Genomic DNA, 15,758 nt, shown 5'->3' on the forward strand with positions numbered 1-15,758 from the left:
AAGCATTGCGGGAAGCCACCGGAGGGAGGGGAGGAATTGGGAACGGGGTAGACAATTGATAGAACGAAATGATTTAATTTTATATGTTGTATTCCTGAGAAAATAAAATTTGTTTACCAAAAAAAAAAAAAGAATTTTAGTAGCTCATTAATCGTTTCATCTTTGCTTTCCCTCCTTGCTGACAGGCTTGCTGTAACTCTCAACCAAAAAAGACAAAAGTTGGGGGGGGGGGGGAAGGAAAAGAATAGAGCCTCCATGGTCAGAGGCACGTTGACTCCTTGGTGGAGGCAAGCAGGGGGTGGCCTGGCCCAGCTTTCCTGATGATGGAAACAGGGCACCAGAGAGAAGAGAGTCTTCCTCCTTTACGCAAAGATGGACCTGGCTTTCTGTCCTCCCTCGGCCCTGAGGAGCCCAGCCCAACTGAATCGGTCTGGTACCCAAGTGTTTCCAGCCTCTGGCTCAAGTCAACGAGGACAAATCCGGCAGGACAGACTTTGCTCCAAGGTCCCAGTGGCTTAAGCCGTCATTCACAAGGACAGAGAGAGCCACAGAAGCTGGACTTCCAATCCAGAGACTCCAGAAGGTCGGACCAGAACCAACGGGTTGAAATGGAATCAGAAGAGTTTTCGGCTAAATGTTAGGAAGAACTTCCTGACCGTGAGAGCGGTTACAGGCTTCCTCGGGAGGTGCCGGGCCCTCTTTCCTTGGAGGCTTTCAAGCAGAGGCTAGGTGGCCCCATCTGACAGCAATGCTGGTTCTGTGAACGTGGGCAGATCGCGAGAAGGGAGGGCAGGAAGGGTTGCCTCAGGGCTTCGTTCTCGTGGCCCCTTTCTTACACGCCCAGGGAAATGCTGGCGGTCCCTTCCAACTCTTATGATTCTATGATTCCAGCTGATGCCCTGCCATTTGTGGAATGACTCCCAGTACAGCAACGGTGCCGTTTTCAAATCCTGCAGGCGCTCACACTTGCAAAGCCCTGTCCGTGTGCAAAGCCAGAGCGACGAGGGCCAGATGGCCACAACCAAGGCTGCAGCTGCCACCCCCACGCAACTCTCCATTCCAGCCCGGCTCACGCAACCTTCGGTCGGCTGGGGTCCGGCCTCAACAAAACCTCTCTTTTAAAACCAGCGACCGGGGCACAGAGGCCCCAGCTCCCCAAGAACCTCGCCAGGGAACAGACTGAGGGCACCATCCCCGGTCAGCATAGCTGAAGATGGACGTAAACGAGGACGAGAGGGGCTATGGTGGGCGGACTGCAGCCAGCGGCCAAGGGGAGGTATGACCCTGGTCCCCGGAGAGGCCTCCATGGGAAGGAGGCCTTCTGCAGCCGTGGAAGACGGGAGAGGGACCCGCAGCTGTTCCCTGCCCCCTCCCCTCTGCCCTTGGGCTGCTCAGCCCGGTCTGGCCGGTTCCTCCATTGACCCCCCACAGAGGCCTTCCTGAGAGAGGCTGCTGTACCTGGAGAGACAGGCCATCGGCCCGCTTGGCCCAATGCTACGACACTCAGATGGGCAGCAGCCCCCAAAGAGGCCGGCCCTGGGAATGCCCCGGGCTGTGTTCCAAGAGGAGGTCTCCAGAACCGTCTGCATCCAGTGCTCTTCGCGATGGTCAGTGCAAGCACGGATGGATCCCGCAGTCCCTCACCACCCCCCATCTTGCATCTCAGTCACCACACAAGCCTCCTTCTGGCCGATACGTACCTGGCTCCCCTTCTCCCCAGGAGGACCTTCCTTGCCAGGGTGGCCCTGTGGACAAGGACAAAAGGTGAGTCTCCTCGCAGCTGGCGGCAGGTGCCTCCTCCCTCCCTCCCTCTTGGTGCCCTTCCCAGTGGCATGCTGGTCTGCTGTCAGATGCCCTGGACTAGTTCAAGGCTTCTCGACAAGGTGATGAGTGGGTGGGCCAGGCTGCAAGAGCGCCGGCAGCGGCTGCGTGGGCCCAAGGCAACACCAACAGGCCTGCCACGTATAATTTATGGTGCACTTTTTAAGATCAAGTAGGAGAAGGTATTCTGGTCAAGTATACCACAAGATCCTACTAGGAGGGCGCACAGAGACACATGCTCCAGAATGCTCTTCGGGCCTTCCAGAGCACCTTCCAGAGGCAGCTTTGTAAATGCACGTAACCACGGAGTATCAATGGATGAGCACTTCTATCATGGATGCGGCTGTCTCAGGAACACACACCACCCCTCTGCTATGCCTAGAAAGCGGGAGATGGGAACCAGACCCCCTGCACGCCTGGCAATCAAGTCCCAAGCAGAGAATGCCAGGCGTGCGTCTGATCGCCGGTCCTCATGGCAGCGAGTGACACATCTGCCCCGTGGACTTCGTAACCCATGAGTCAGCCCTCAGGAGCCTCTCCCCCTGCTAAGACACGCAGGCCTCGAAGATGATTTCTAGCAGAACTTACCGGAGGACCGTCTGCTCCAGGCATGCCAGGAAGGCCAGGTTTTCCTAGTGGACCCTAAGGGGGAAAAGCCAGACCCCCTGTTACATGGGCAGGGAAGGTCCACTGTAGAAGCAACGCAACCAGAGCCATCTTGCCCATGATTCTGTGACACCAAGGTCCCTGATCAGAGGCACTTCTTCAGTCTTCGGTATATGTCAGGTTGGACCCGGTGCGAGCGTCGGGGTGTTTGCAGAAATCAAATGTGCCAAGGCTGATGCACTGGACCCTCCCCCCTATTTACCCTACTGGGGAATCTTAATGTGTCCTGATGGGCGGCAGGCGGACTGCAGGTAAGTCCTCCCCACAGGGAAGGCTTAGGCCTCCTCTCCATGCGCACCACACCCCCAATCCGAATCAGCCCCCCCCCCCCCCCCACGTTCCATGCTCTGAACTCCTAGACTTTGTCTGTTGACCAGACGCGGGAAATGTATTTTGCACAGCTGGGTCTGAAAAGAAGGGTGGGGTCAGAGGAGGCAGTGGCCGCTGCTCCTCCTCCCAGTGAAAAGGAGGGCATTCCAGGAGATACAAAAGGCCTCCCTGTGCTGCTTCAACCCACCGTGGCTCATTCAGACATGCTGAAGTCACAAGTGATGAAAACTGCACATGGGAACCAGCCCCAAGGGGTCTCTTAATGCTTCCTTGAATATTTACCCCGCTGAAACAGTGGGCTAGCCTCCCCTCATCCTTTTGCCTGACATTACTGTCAAAGGGTTGTAAAACCAGTTTTGCCCTCTGTGAAGAAACACATATTTTCTTTGGAGGTCTGAGCTGACCAAAATTTGGTTCTAAAAGTTTTTTCTCTCTGGGCAGAGAACAGGCAGAAGCGGGGGTGGGGGGGTGGGGAGTCAGTTCAGTTGATTTCCAGCCCTGCCCTAGCCACCTTTTAAGAAATGCTAATAGGTCTAGTTAGAGACAATGGGATGGTCCAGTACCTCCCCTCCAAGCCAGGGACAGAGGTTTGGAGGAATTAAGAACCAGAAAGACTTCAGGAAGAAACTCCTGGAGACTTCAGGAAAAGATTATTTGACCTGGCCCAACCTGGTCAGTGGGAGGAGAAAGAGGAATGATAAAACTCCTGGGAGCAAGGAGGAGGAGGCTCTCTTTTATTGGGCTGACTCCATCAAGGCAGACAGAACTCTTAACTGAGGCCCATGGGAGGCAGCCATTGCCATGTGCTGGCCTGCACACCTGAAAGAGGTGATGGAAACCCTGTAGAACACCTGTAATTTCTAAGCTAAGGCCCCTGCCTTATATTTAACACCTTATTAGGACATGTATAGAGGAACTGCATTTTACTCTTTTCTTTTGAATCTCTTGCTCAGACTGGTGCTGTGCTAAGAATATGCTTGTAAACATTTTCTTTTTAATAAATACTTTATAACTTAGGATGCTGGTAGTGGTTCTCTGTACCACATAGGCCTCCACCGTCTTGGACACACTATTTTAAAAGGAGTGCCAGGAGGATGGGGAGGGCATTCAGTTGGCAAGTGGCTACTCCTCCACTGATGCACAAGGCAACAGACTGTCCCCATGATAACTAGATGCTGGGCAGCAGGAGACTCCGAGGCAAGGCTTCAGAACTTGGAAGGGAAGCTGGGAGTCCTGACCCTCCCAGTGGGCAATTCCTACAAAGGACAGGTGGCGGTGGTGGCTGATCAGAGAGAAACAGAGAGAAAAGCTCCTCCAGGTATTGGGAAAACCTTGGAGGGTAGGGTGGAACAGGGCCTGCAGGATGGAGCACGACCGTTCTGCCACACCCTTCTAAGTCACAAAACAGGTACTGGAAATCTGAAGGACACACATCTTGTTTTTGCTCATCTGTATCAAGCCTGGAAGGGGACATCTTTACGCTTTCCCAGCCACAGAAAGAAACAGATGTTGCAAAGGAGAGCAGAAGCTACCTAAGGACACCAATGGCATTCTGAACAGTGCAAGCTGGCATCTGTCAGGGCAGCTTTGAATTAACTTACTTTTTCCCCTGGTGGACCAATCGAGCCTTGAGGACCAGGAAGACCCTGAAAGAAGAGGCAGATATGGGTGGGGAAACAAAGAGGAGCATTAAGGCACATGGCACAATGACGGAATTCTTCCAGAGGTATTTGGGCAGCATGTTACAAAGGTGTGGCCGAAAAGGATTCCCAACTATGGGGGGCAATTCCTCAGCAGAGGTGCCCCTGAGTTTTCAACGAAAGAGAAACAAATTTGGAATGCTTCCTTGAATCTCTAACCTCTCCGAAGAATCACTAGATTTTGCCTACAGTGAAAATGCTATTCAAGGTTTGAGGGAAGGCAAGTCTTCCAGTAAGCTTAGTGAAATTTCTTGGGGAGAAATCACTGGAATGTCCCTTAAGGGGAGAAATCTAAGCAGATCTGGGGGGACCTCCTCAGGCAATCCAGGACAAAACTTTTAGCGATTCTATACCACTTTTCCCACCTTACAGCACCCAATAAATAAATCTTTGTCTGACTATTGACACATTTACTTACTTTTACAATACAGTGACTGAAACAATGAAACACACGAAACATTTGCTAAATTCTTTTTTCTGTACTTGTGTCATTACAACCATTTGGTTACACTGGCAGCAAACAAGAATTCTAACTAAGAGGTCCCCCATATAGTGTAAAGAGACAGCAGACGGCAGTGTGGTGCAGTGGCTAGGTCTGGGAGGCCTCAGTTCAACCGCACCCCCCATGTTGCCATCAGGCTCACCAGGCAACCTTGGGGGCAGCCACTCTCTTCCTCCGTCTCACCCTCACCCTGCAAGGTGACTGTGAGGACAGGAGGGGAGGGGAGGACCACATACTCTGCCCCCCAATTCCTTAGGGGAAGGGAGAGGATAAAAATAAGAGGGATCCAACATGGAATCCAAGCCTACAACAGAATGACAAGGGGACCCTACCCCCCCCCACCACTGAATGCTCCACCTTCCTTTGGCTCGGTCACCCCCATCTCACCTGAGCACCTGGATTTCCCTGCTGCCCTGGAGGTCCGGGCTCACCTTGTGGACCCTTGGAAGGGACACAGAAACAGAGACATACGTCATTAATTTCAAATCACACAAGAGTGACCACAACAGACAGCGCTTTGTCCAGGAGCATTACAATTCATTTATTTAGAAAAACACACAAATGCCCTTCAGCAGAACAGGAGAATCAGTGACTGAAACCACTGGATCCCATTCAACACCATGAAAGGATCGCAGGAGAACACTCTGAGCAGAATTCCGCAGAGCTGATACTGGGACGAGGGATGGGCACAAACCGGCTGACGAATCGCAGTTCGTCCTGAATTTTGGCCTGTTCAGGTTTCGTGAACTGAAGAACCAGGACAAACGGCCATGGACTTTGTGGTGGTTCGTGATGGTTCATGAAGATGCTTTTCAGCAGAAACAGCTGAGTGGCTGGGAGCTCCCCCGTGCTCAGCTGTTCGGTTCAAATGGCTCAGAGCCATTTAAACCCCGCTTTTAGCTCCCTGAGTCTTTTAGCTTCCTGCAAAAAGCTGTGGAAAGCAAAAAAAGGGGGAGGCTTAAATGGAAGGAGTGAAGTGCCTTTGCAGGGGCAATTCACCCTCACTTTTCTGCTGGCTGTGGCTAGCTGGGGCCAGGAGAAAGGGAGCAGGGAGGCCTCTTCCCTGGCAATCTCCCCCCCCGCCCTCCCGCCCTCTCCTGGCTGTACAGCCAAGCGGAAGGGAGAAAGGAAGCCTATGGTGAGCCAAGGCCAGGAGAAAAGGGGAAGTCCCATCCTGGGCAAGCCACAGCTGGAGAAAGGGGGGAAGGGAATCCCCTTCCCAGGCAACCCCCCCCTTCTCTTGGCTGCGGCAAGCCATGAAGGACCATGGCCGAGAGAAAGGGGAAACCAAATTTGACAGACCAGTTCTGTCTGTGTGAGCAGGCCAGCTCCAGGCTTTTTTGTGCCCTAGGCGGGGCCCCTGCCTGCACGTCCACCAATTACGGGGGTTGCCAACCTCCTGGCGGGGCCTGGAGAGAAGAATCCCAATGGGTCTCTGCCCCCCGCCACATATTTCGTGAGTCCTGAAGGCGCTCCCTTTGCTCTTTCCCGCTGCTCCAGACAGACGGACAGGGCGACCCATCTGCGGGGAGGGGTCAAAATGGGGACTAGCCGACAGGGTTGAACAAAGCGCCGCCGCACCGCTTCCCCCCACCGCATTGTGAACTCGGGAGGCGGGATGCAGGCAGGGGGAGTGGCAGCAGCACCAGCACCTCTACCTCCACGAGAGACGGGAGGGACCCCCGCCGATGGAAGGTTCCCTTCACGTGGCGGTGACTGCCCCGGAGCCAGCTCGGCGGAGGGCGGGTCCCATCTGGTGGGCTGGAGGGGTCAGGGGCTCGCCAGTCCCACCCCTCCTTCCCTCCCGTCCCGCTTGCCTTGGCCCTCCCCGAGGTGCCCCTCCATGTCTGAGAAGTGGCAGCCCAGCAGGCAGGAGGCGCCCGGGGAAGGTAGGCTCGAGGGAGCCCCTGAAGCGGGCGGGTGAGGGGCAGGCGGGCGGGCACGTAGCCAGGGCTGGCGGGTGGCAGCCGCAGCAGCAGCCTCTGCGCCTGTGTGGACCGTCGCTGGTCTCGGTGCTTAAAACGTTCCCAACAGAACAGGCTTCTGAGAGAGGGAAAGCCAACATCTCAACATGTTCGCTCTGTTTCTGGAGCTAAAGGCGGGGACCAGGAGACGCCGGCAGGAAAGGGAAGGGTCACAGCCGCGATCCTTGGCGCGCAGACTGGAGAGCCAGCAGGGCTTACTCCCGAGTAAACGTGCCTCCCTGGGCGCCCTTGCACGGCAGAAGGCTTCCCTTCCAAAGGGCCACTAAGAGCAGTGGGGCTTACTTACTCCTGAGTAGGCACGCTCTTCAATGGGCCCTGCCTCTCCCGGGAGCTCTGGGGAAATTGCGCAGTCCCCAGTTCTGTGGGCGCGAATGCGGTGGTCTCTCTCTCTGGCTCGCTCCCTCCCTCCCTCCCTCCCAGCTTGTTGTTCTGGGTGCAATTTTCCATTTATTTCCTCGGGAGCCGGAGCGGATCGCGGGGAGGGGCCGGGCTCCTTGTGAGCAATGTTATTTTTCATCAATCAGCCGCAATTTGGCTAAGTGGCCCGGACAGGATACCAGCAGTCCCGCTGGCTGAGGTCAGAGCGCGGAGGCTGCTCGGGAGAAGAGCAAATTGCAGCGGCCGGGCAGGCGGGGGGCTTGCGGGGGGGCGGGTCCCCCCCCCCGTGACAAAGGGAAGGGTCACAGCCGCGATCCTTGGCGCGCAGACTGGAGAGCCAGCAGGGCTTACTCCCGAGTAAACGTGCCTCCCTGGGCGCCCTTGCACGGCAGAAGGCTTCCCTTCCAAAGGGCCACTAAGAGCAGTGGGGCTTACTTACTCCTGAGTAGGCACGCTCTTCAATGGGCCCTGCCTCTCCCGGGAGCTCTGGGGAAATTGCGCAGTCCCCAGTTCTGTGGGCGCGAATGCGGTGGTCTCTCTCTCTGGCTCGCTCCCTCCCTCCCTCCCTCCCAGCTTGTTGTTCTGGGTGCAATTTTCCATTTATTTCCTCGGGAGCCGGAGCGGATCGCGGGGAGGGGCCGGGCTCCTTGTGAGCAATGTTATTTTTCATCAATCAGCCGCAATTTGGATAAGTGGCCCGGACAGGATATCAGCAGTCCCGGCGGGTGGCAGCCACAGCAGCAGCCTCTGCGCCTGCGCGGACCAGCTGCCGGCCGGGGGACAGGGAGCAGGCGCGTCGGGCTGGGCCGAGCCCCCATTGGAAGACAGGCCACCTGAGCCCACCCCAGTCCCGGTGAGTGGCCGCTGCCGGTCAGAGGGGAGCCCCTCTGATGGACACGTGGGGAGCCTCAGGCAGCGCTTCTGGAGGGGAAGGCACAGTTTTGGGGGGCGGCACCAAACTGCACCCGGGCCCGCCTCCGCCAAAAGCCTTGCATCTCCATGACTGCCGCCGCCACCTCTTTCTCCCTGAGTCCGGCAAGCTCAGCACTTTCCAGACTCGGGAAGAACGAGGCGGTGGTGGCCAGGGAGATGCAGGGCTTTTGGCAGGGGCCGGGTCCAGTTTGCCCCCAAGGGCCGGCTCATGCTTTCGGCGAATGCCTAGTCCGCCTAGCGGGTGAGCCGGCCCTGTGTGTGAGGCCAGTTCGGGGTTCGGTCTGTGGGCTGTCGTTGAGCCCAAACCACCTTTTTTTGGTTTGTTCCCATCCCTAACTGGGATGCTGTATACCAAAGGGGCTGAATGATCATTATTGCTACTATTATTGATGAATAGTATCATTTAGACAGCTCCAAATTCTAAAATGGCTCCCGAATGCTTCAAGAAATATTAGAAACGCTTATGTCTGTTTGAAGATGTCAGCACAATGTGCAGTCCATATCTCTTGAGACCACCATTTTTTGCAACAGCCATTCCTGGCTTAATGTTGCCAGCAAAAGGTTAAGGTCTGGATAACCTTAGAGCTGCTTTGCTGAGTAAGCGGCTGCTGGGGCACGCCAGTGTGCCACGGATGTCTTCCACGGTAAAGCGAGACAGGAAGACGTGTGCCTCCCTCGAAATGCTGGGGCAGTGGGGGCCTGCAATGTCGGAAGGTGATCTTGCATGATAAAGAGTTCCATGGGCTATATTTGCATCCACCATCTGGATAACTCTCCTATGCAAGGCCCATTTGGGAACGGTAAACAAAGTGCAAACGCGACTGGCTGATGATGTGGCTCTCCTTGCAAAAGTGGAATTGGCTGCACATTACAAAACAAATGCATACTGGAAAGGATCAGTTCCCAGTCCTTGGGAAACTGAGTGGTCACTATGAAAGCCCTTTTGGCAATCATTCATCCTTCGGCCTGCGTGCCTTCTCTACCCCTCCTCCTCCCATCCTGGGGCTGTGTGGTCCCCGGACTGACACACAACCTGCCCGTCTCCTGGCTGGGACTCACAACAGACAAGGGGGGGGGGCCGGGGACAGCAAGTGGAACTTCTTTTTAAATACTCCCCCACATTTTTCCTCTCTTCTCCATTCATTTGCTCCCCCAGGAGTGCACAAAACTGAGTCACACTTTTGTATATCAAGCGTCGCTTCCAATTCTTCCCCTACAAATGCACAATCTCACCCCCCCCCAATACATACAAACAGATCTCCATGGCAGTGAGGGAGGTGGCCTCTTCCCTCCCACTGCCCTGCTCCTTTGGCAGAGTGGGTGCCCCTGCAAGGAAGCATGCACACAAATGCCGAAGGCTGAAGTCAGTGTCCAGGTACGGGGCTTCAGTGCACGGCTGCTCTGATGACTGGAGATTGCCCCCGTCTGTGTGCCTGGTTTTTTCTCTAACAAAGGGAAGCAACATGCAACACCAGTGGAAGATCAATTTCAAATTCAAAATTGTGATTATAAATTGCTGTCCAGTTGCAGCCGACTTATGGTGAGCCCTGCAAGAGACTTCCGAGGCCAGTGAGAAGCAGAGGTGGTCTGCTGTCGCCGTCCTCTGCAGAGTCGTCTCCCTTCCAAGGACTGACCATGCTAAGCTCCCAAGATTGGATGAGATCTTGCTACCTCATGCTGTTTTCCCTCCCTCAAAATTAATTAGCAGCTGTTTATTGTTGGAAGGCTGTAACATCCACCAGGATTGGAAAAAAGGGAGTTTGAAGAAGCAATTAGCAAACTTAATCTGCAGAGGAGGAACACGCAGCACAAACACACATCCCCACACAACAGTTGGCAAAGAAAACTCACCACATTCCCCTTGGGGCCTGTTTGTCCATCCATGCCAGCTATGCCCTGTGTGAGGTGTTAAAAGGAGAAGAAAACAACATGAGATTTGACCTGCTCACTCTCTGAAAAGAAGGCGCCCTGCCTTTCCCCAGTCCCAGCCCATTACCTCACTGGCTCGAGCCACAGGAGACGTGCCAGCATGCCACAGGGAACAAACAAACGACATGGTCAAAGGCTCCCGTGAGCCTGTGTTATTCATCCACAAAGGAGGCTGCCTACTGCATCTCTGCATGAGTCACTGCTCTGGGGCTTGTCTCCCTGTAAGCCCAGTAGGGACTGAAGCACCAGCCAAGAGGAGTGCTCAACCTCCAGCCTGGTCCGTTTCTGAAGCTGTCTATCCCGGGGGTTCCCAACATGGTGCCTGTGAGTGCCTGGGCACCCACAGACACCTTCCCTGGTGCCCACCAAGAGTTCTTAGAAAGTGGGTGGGGCTCTTGCCCAGCAGGGCTTCTCATTGGCTCCTGGAGATTAAAATGACATTGTTTCAGTGGCAGCTGCCACCCCGGGCTGGTTTGATTCTCATTCTTCTGTCCTACTGTATTTTTTAAAAATCACCCCTCTTCTCCCCCGTGTCTGGGCTCCCCCCCGTGTAGCTGGCTCTGTCTCCTGTAGAATCCATCTTATGGTTGTGCCCATCACCCTGTTTCAGAAATTCAAAGGTGCCCACAGACTCAAAAGGGTTGGGGGACCCCGATCTCTCTCTTCTGGGAGCTCCTTATCTGAGGAAGCCTGCTGATTCAACGGGAGCCCAGCAGGGGGAGCTGCTGTGTTTTAAATCTTTGTAGACTACCTGGTGGCTTTTAGGTGCTTTATAAGCCACCAGAGGTAGGTGAGGGAGAAGAGATTTTACTTTTATCAGGCACAAGCCCTGCTTTGTAAGGGTGTGGCTAGGCTGAATGCAGAGAGAAGGGGCAACTAGGATAGCAGCTCCCCAAAAACAAGCCCAGTCCTTACTGTACCCAGTTAACTTATTGAGAACCACGGCCTTATCAGATAGCCACCGTTCCTATCTGCATAGCTTAGAGAACTGTGGACTGTGCTTCAAACAGGATACTGTACGAAGTGAGCCAAGCTGGCAAGGGTGCTGTGTTCTCCGTGGCCCTTTAACTGCCATGGCTCCTATCTCCCTCACCTACAAAGAATCCCGGGAACTGTAGTTTGATGAGGGTGCTGACAGTCCTGGGCTAGCAACCCCAAGCCTCGACCTCCTTATAGAACTCAAATTCCCAGAATCCCTTGGAATGAGCTGCCCGCATCATGCTACTTACTGGAGGTCCAGGGGGTCCCGGAGGCCCTTTGGGTCCCAGCAATCCACGGGGTCCCTGTTGTGGAAAACAAGCCCAGGTTGTAGAGGCCATTTGTAGGATGTCGGAGTTTACTCTAAGTACCACTGGAAATCTTTGAAAAGGAGAACTCAGAATGACAGGTGTGATCTTCCATACCCACTCTTGGCCCTAAAAAGCCGCCTCCCGGCAGGAGAGTTTTAACAGGCGGTGGGGGTGCCAACACCAGGAGCCCTGGAGCTGACTAGCCTTCTGGCCGGGACTCCTTGGAGGAGGGCTGGTCCACAGAGCCAGCGCAGGAGCCCAGGACCGCACAGCCCCCTCGGCCGGGAGGACGGGCTCCTGGGCTCCTTGCAGGGCCATCTCCCTGAGTCCGGCAAGCTCAGCACTTTCCAGACTCGGGAAGAAAGAGGCGGTGGTGGCCAGGGAGATGCAGGGCTTTTGGCAGGGGCCGGGTCCAGTTTGCCCCCAAGGGCCGGCTCATGCTTTCGGCGAATGCCTAGTCCGCCTAGCGGGTGAGCCGGCCCTGTGTGTGAGGCCAGTTCGGGGTTCGGTCTGTGGGCTGTCGTTGAGCCCAAACCACCTTTTTTTGGTTTGTTCCCATCCCTAACTGGGATGCTGTATACCAAAGGGGCTGAATGATCATTATTGCTACTATTATTGATGAATAGTATCATTTAGACAGCTCCAAATTCTAAAATGGCTCCCGAATGCTTCAAGAAATATTAGAAACGCTTATGTCTGTTTGAAGATGTCAGCACAATGTGCAGTCCATATCTCTTGAGACCACCATTTTTTGCAACAGCCATTCCTGGCTTAATGTTGCCAGCAAAAGGTTAAGGTCTGGATAACCTTAGAGCTGCTTTGCTGAGTAAGCGGCTGCTGGGGCACGCCAGTGTGCCACAGATGTCTTCCACGGTAAAGCGAGACAGGAAGATGTGTGCCTCCCTCGAAATGCTGGGGCAGTGGGGGCCTGCAATGTCGGAAGGTGATCTTGCATGATAAACAGTTCCATGGGCTATATTTGCATCCACCATCTGGATAACTCTCCTATGCAAGGCCCATTTGGGAACGGTAAACAAAGTGCAAACGCGACTGGCTGATGACGTGGCTCTCCTTGCAAAAGTGGAATTGGCCACACATTACAAAACAAATACATACCAGGAAGGATCAGTTCCCAGTCCTCGGGAAACTGAGTGGTCACTATGAAAGCCCTTTTGGCAATCATTCATCCTTCGGCCTGCATGCCTTCTCTACCCCTCCTCCTCCCATCCTGGGGCTGTGTGGTCCCCGGACTGACACACAACCTGCCCGTCTCCTGGCTGGGACTCACAACAGACAAGGGGGGGGGGGGTCGGGGACAGCAAGTGGAACTTCTTTTTAAATACTCCCCCACATTTTTCCTCTCTTCTCCATTCATTTGCTCCCCCAGGAGTGCACAAAACTGAGTCACACTTTTGTATATCAAGCGTCGCTTCCAATTCTTCCCCTACAAATGCACAATCTCACCCCCCCCCAATACATACAAACAGATCTCCATGGCAGTGAGGGAGGTGGCCTCTTCCCTCCCACTGCCCTGCTCCTTTGGCAGAGTGGGTGCCCCTGCAAGGAAGCGTGCACACAAATGCCGAAGGCTGAAGTCAGTGTCCAGGTACGGGGCTTCAGTGCACGGCTGCTCTGATGACTGGAGATTGCCCCCGTCTGTGTGCCTGGTTTTTTCTCTAACAAAGGGAAGCAACATGCAACACCAGTGGAAGATCAATTTCAAATTCAAAATTGTGATTATAAATTGCTGTCCAGTTGCAGCCGACTTATGGTGAGCCCTGCAAGAGACTTCCGAGGCCAGTGAGAAGCAGAGGTGGTCTGCTGTCGCCGTCCTCTGCAGAGTCGTCTCCCTTCCAAGGACTGACCATGCTAAGCTCCCAAGATTGGATGAGATCTTGCTACCTCATGCTGTTTTCCCTCCCTCAAAATTAATTAGCAGCTGTTTATTGTTGGAAGGCTGTAACATCCACCAGGATTGGAAAAAAGGGAGTTTGAAGAAGCAATTAGCAAACTTAATCTGCAGAGGAGGAACACGCAGCACAAACACACATCCCCACACAACAGTTGGCAAAGAAAACTCACCACATTCCCCTTGGGGCCTGTTTGTCCATCCATGCCAGCTATGCCCTGTGTGAGGTGTTAAAAGGAGAAGAAAACAACATGAGATTTGACCTGCTCACTCTCTGAAAAGAAGGCGCCCTGCCTTTCCCCAGTCCCAGCCCATTACCTCACTGGCTCGAGCCACAGGAGACGTGCCAGCATGCCACAGGGAACAAACAAACGACATGGTCAAAGGCTCCCGTGAGCCTGTGTTATTCATCCACAAAGGAGGCTGCCTACTGCATCTCTGCATGAGTCACTGCTCTGGGGCTTGTCTCCCTGTAAGCCCAGTAGGGACTGAAGCACCAGCCAAGAGGAGTGCTCAACCTCCAGCCTGGTCCGTTTCTGAAGCTGTCTATCCCGGGGGTTCCCAACATGGTGCCTGTGAGTGCCTGGGCACCCACAGACACCTTCCCTGGTGCCCACCAAGAGTTCTTAGAAAGTGGGCGGGGCTCTTGCCCAGCAGGGCTTCTCATTGGCTCCTGGAGATTAAAATGACATTGTTTCAGTGGCAGCTGCCACCCCGGGCTGGTTTGATTCTCATTCTTCTGTCCTACTGTATTTTTTAAAAATCACCCCTCTTCTCCCCCGTGTCTGGGCTCCCCCCCGTGTAGCTGGCTCTGTCTCCTGTAGAATCCATCTTATGGTTGTGCCCATCACCCTGTTTCAGAAATTCAAAGGTGCCCACAGACTCAAAAGGGTTGGGGGACCCCGATCTCTCTCTTCTGGGAGCTCCTTATCTGAGGAAGCCTGCTGATTCAACGGGAGCCCAGCAGGGGGAGCTGCTGTGTTTTAAATCTTTGTAGACTACCTGGTGGCTTTTAGGTGCTTTATAAGCCACCAGAGGTAGGTGAGGGAGAAGAGATTTTACTTTTATCAGGCACAAGCCCTGCTTTGTAAGGGTGTGGCTCGGCTGAATGCAGAGAGAAGGGGCAACTAGGATAGCAGCTCCCCAAAAACAAGCCCAGTCCTTACTGTACCCAGTTAACTTATTGAGAACCACGGCCTTATCAGATAGCCACCGTTCCTATCTGCATAGCTTAGAGAACTGTGGACTGTGCTTCAAACAGGATACTGTACGAAGTGAGCCAAGCTGGCAAGGGTGCTGTGTTCTCCGTGGCCCTTTAACTGCCATGGCTCCTATCTCCCTCACCTACAAAGAATCCCGGGAACTGTAGTTTGATGAGGGTGCTGACAGTCCTGGGCTAGCAACCCCAAGCCTCGACCTCCTTATAGAACTCAAATTCCCAGAATCCCTTGGAATGAGCTGCCCGCATCATGCTACTTACTGGAGGTCCAGGGGGTCCCGGAGGCCCTTTGGGTCCCAGCAATCCACGGGGTCCCTGTTGTGGAAAACAAGCCCAGGTTGTAGAGGCCATTTGTAGGATGTCGGAGTTTACTCTAAGTACCACTGGAAATCTTTGAAAAGGAGAACTCAGAATGACAGGTGTGATCTTCCATACCCACTCTTGGCCCTAAAAAGCCGCCTCCCGGCAGGAGAGTTTTAACAGGCGGTGGGGGTGCCAACACCAGGAGCCCTGGAGCTGACTAGCCTTCTGGCCAGGACTCCTTGGAGGAGGGCTGGGCCACAGAGCCAGCGCGGGAGCCCAGGACCGCACAGCACCCTCGACCGGGAGGACGGGCTCCTGGGCTCCTTGCAGGGCCTTCGTGGACTCACCTCCGGGCACGGATGTTTGACCACGTGGGGCAAGGCTGTGCAGCACCACACTGGCCCTGTGGGCAATGGCAGGCGAGAATCTCACGGAGAAAGAGATGAAGGGACCAGAGGAAGTCTCCGTAAGCCAGCAGTGCTGCCACTAACACTGTGGGGGCTCTTCCTTACGTGGAACCTCCTTTTATGCCTGAGTAAACCCACCAACTGGCTAAAGAGGTTTTAGGAACACCAGTGCCCCCTGGCAGCTGTGAGTCCCGCCTGGCCTCTGAACCCCACCCTGTCACAGTGCTGCGGCCACTGGCTGCCCTCACAGGGCTCTCATGGGGCTCTCACGGGGCTCTCACAGGGCTGGGAAGCAGAGCTCCTCCTCCCTGGAGGCTGGGAAGCGGCTGCCTGAGGTGTCCCCCCCCCCCCCCGCCCCCCCCCCGGTGCCCTCCCACGCGGGGGTGG

General features: G+C 54.7%; 1 protein-coding gene across 1 annotated transcript in view; it reads right to left on the reverse strand.

Moving 5' to 3' along the window:
- The window catches only part of LOC107110446 (collagen alpha-1(V) chain), a 291,309-nt gene that overhangs the window by 99,783 nt on the left and 175,768 nt on the right, over positions 1–15,758 (reverse strand). The window contains exons 20-25 of the mRNA XM_015411231.1: positions 14,923–14,976; positions 13,616–13,660; positions 5,407–5,460; positions 4,419–4,463; positions 2,410–2,463; positions 1,701–1,745 (exon numbers count right to left, since the gene is read on the reverse strand). Coding sequence (XP_015266717.1) covers positions 1,701–1,745; positions 2,410–2,463; positions 4,419–4,463; positions 5,407–5,460; positions 13,616–13,660; positions 14,923–14,976 — 297 coding nt within the window. The remainder of the gene's footprint in view (positions 1–1,700; positions 1,746–2,409; positions 2,464–4,418; positions 4,464–5,406; positions 5,461–13,615; positions 13,661–14,922; positions 14,977–15,758) is intronic.

Source organism: Gekko japonicus, unplaced genomic scaffold, assembly GCF_001447785.1.
Source record: "Gekko japonicus isolate JY-2015 unplaced genomic scaffold, Gekko_japonicus_V1.1 scaffold1287, whole genome shotgun sequence".
Classification (NCBI taxonomy): domain Eukaryota; kingdom Metazoa; phylum Chordata; class Lepidosauria; order Squamata; family Gekkonidae; genus Gekko; species Gekko japonicus.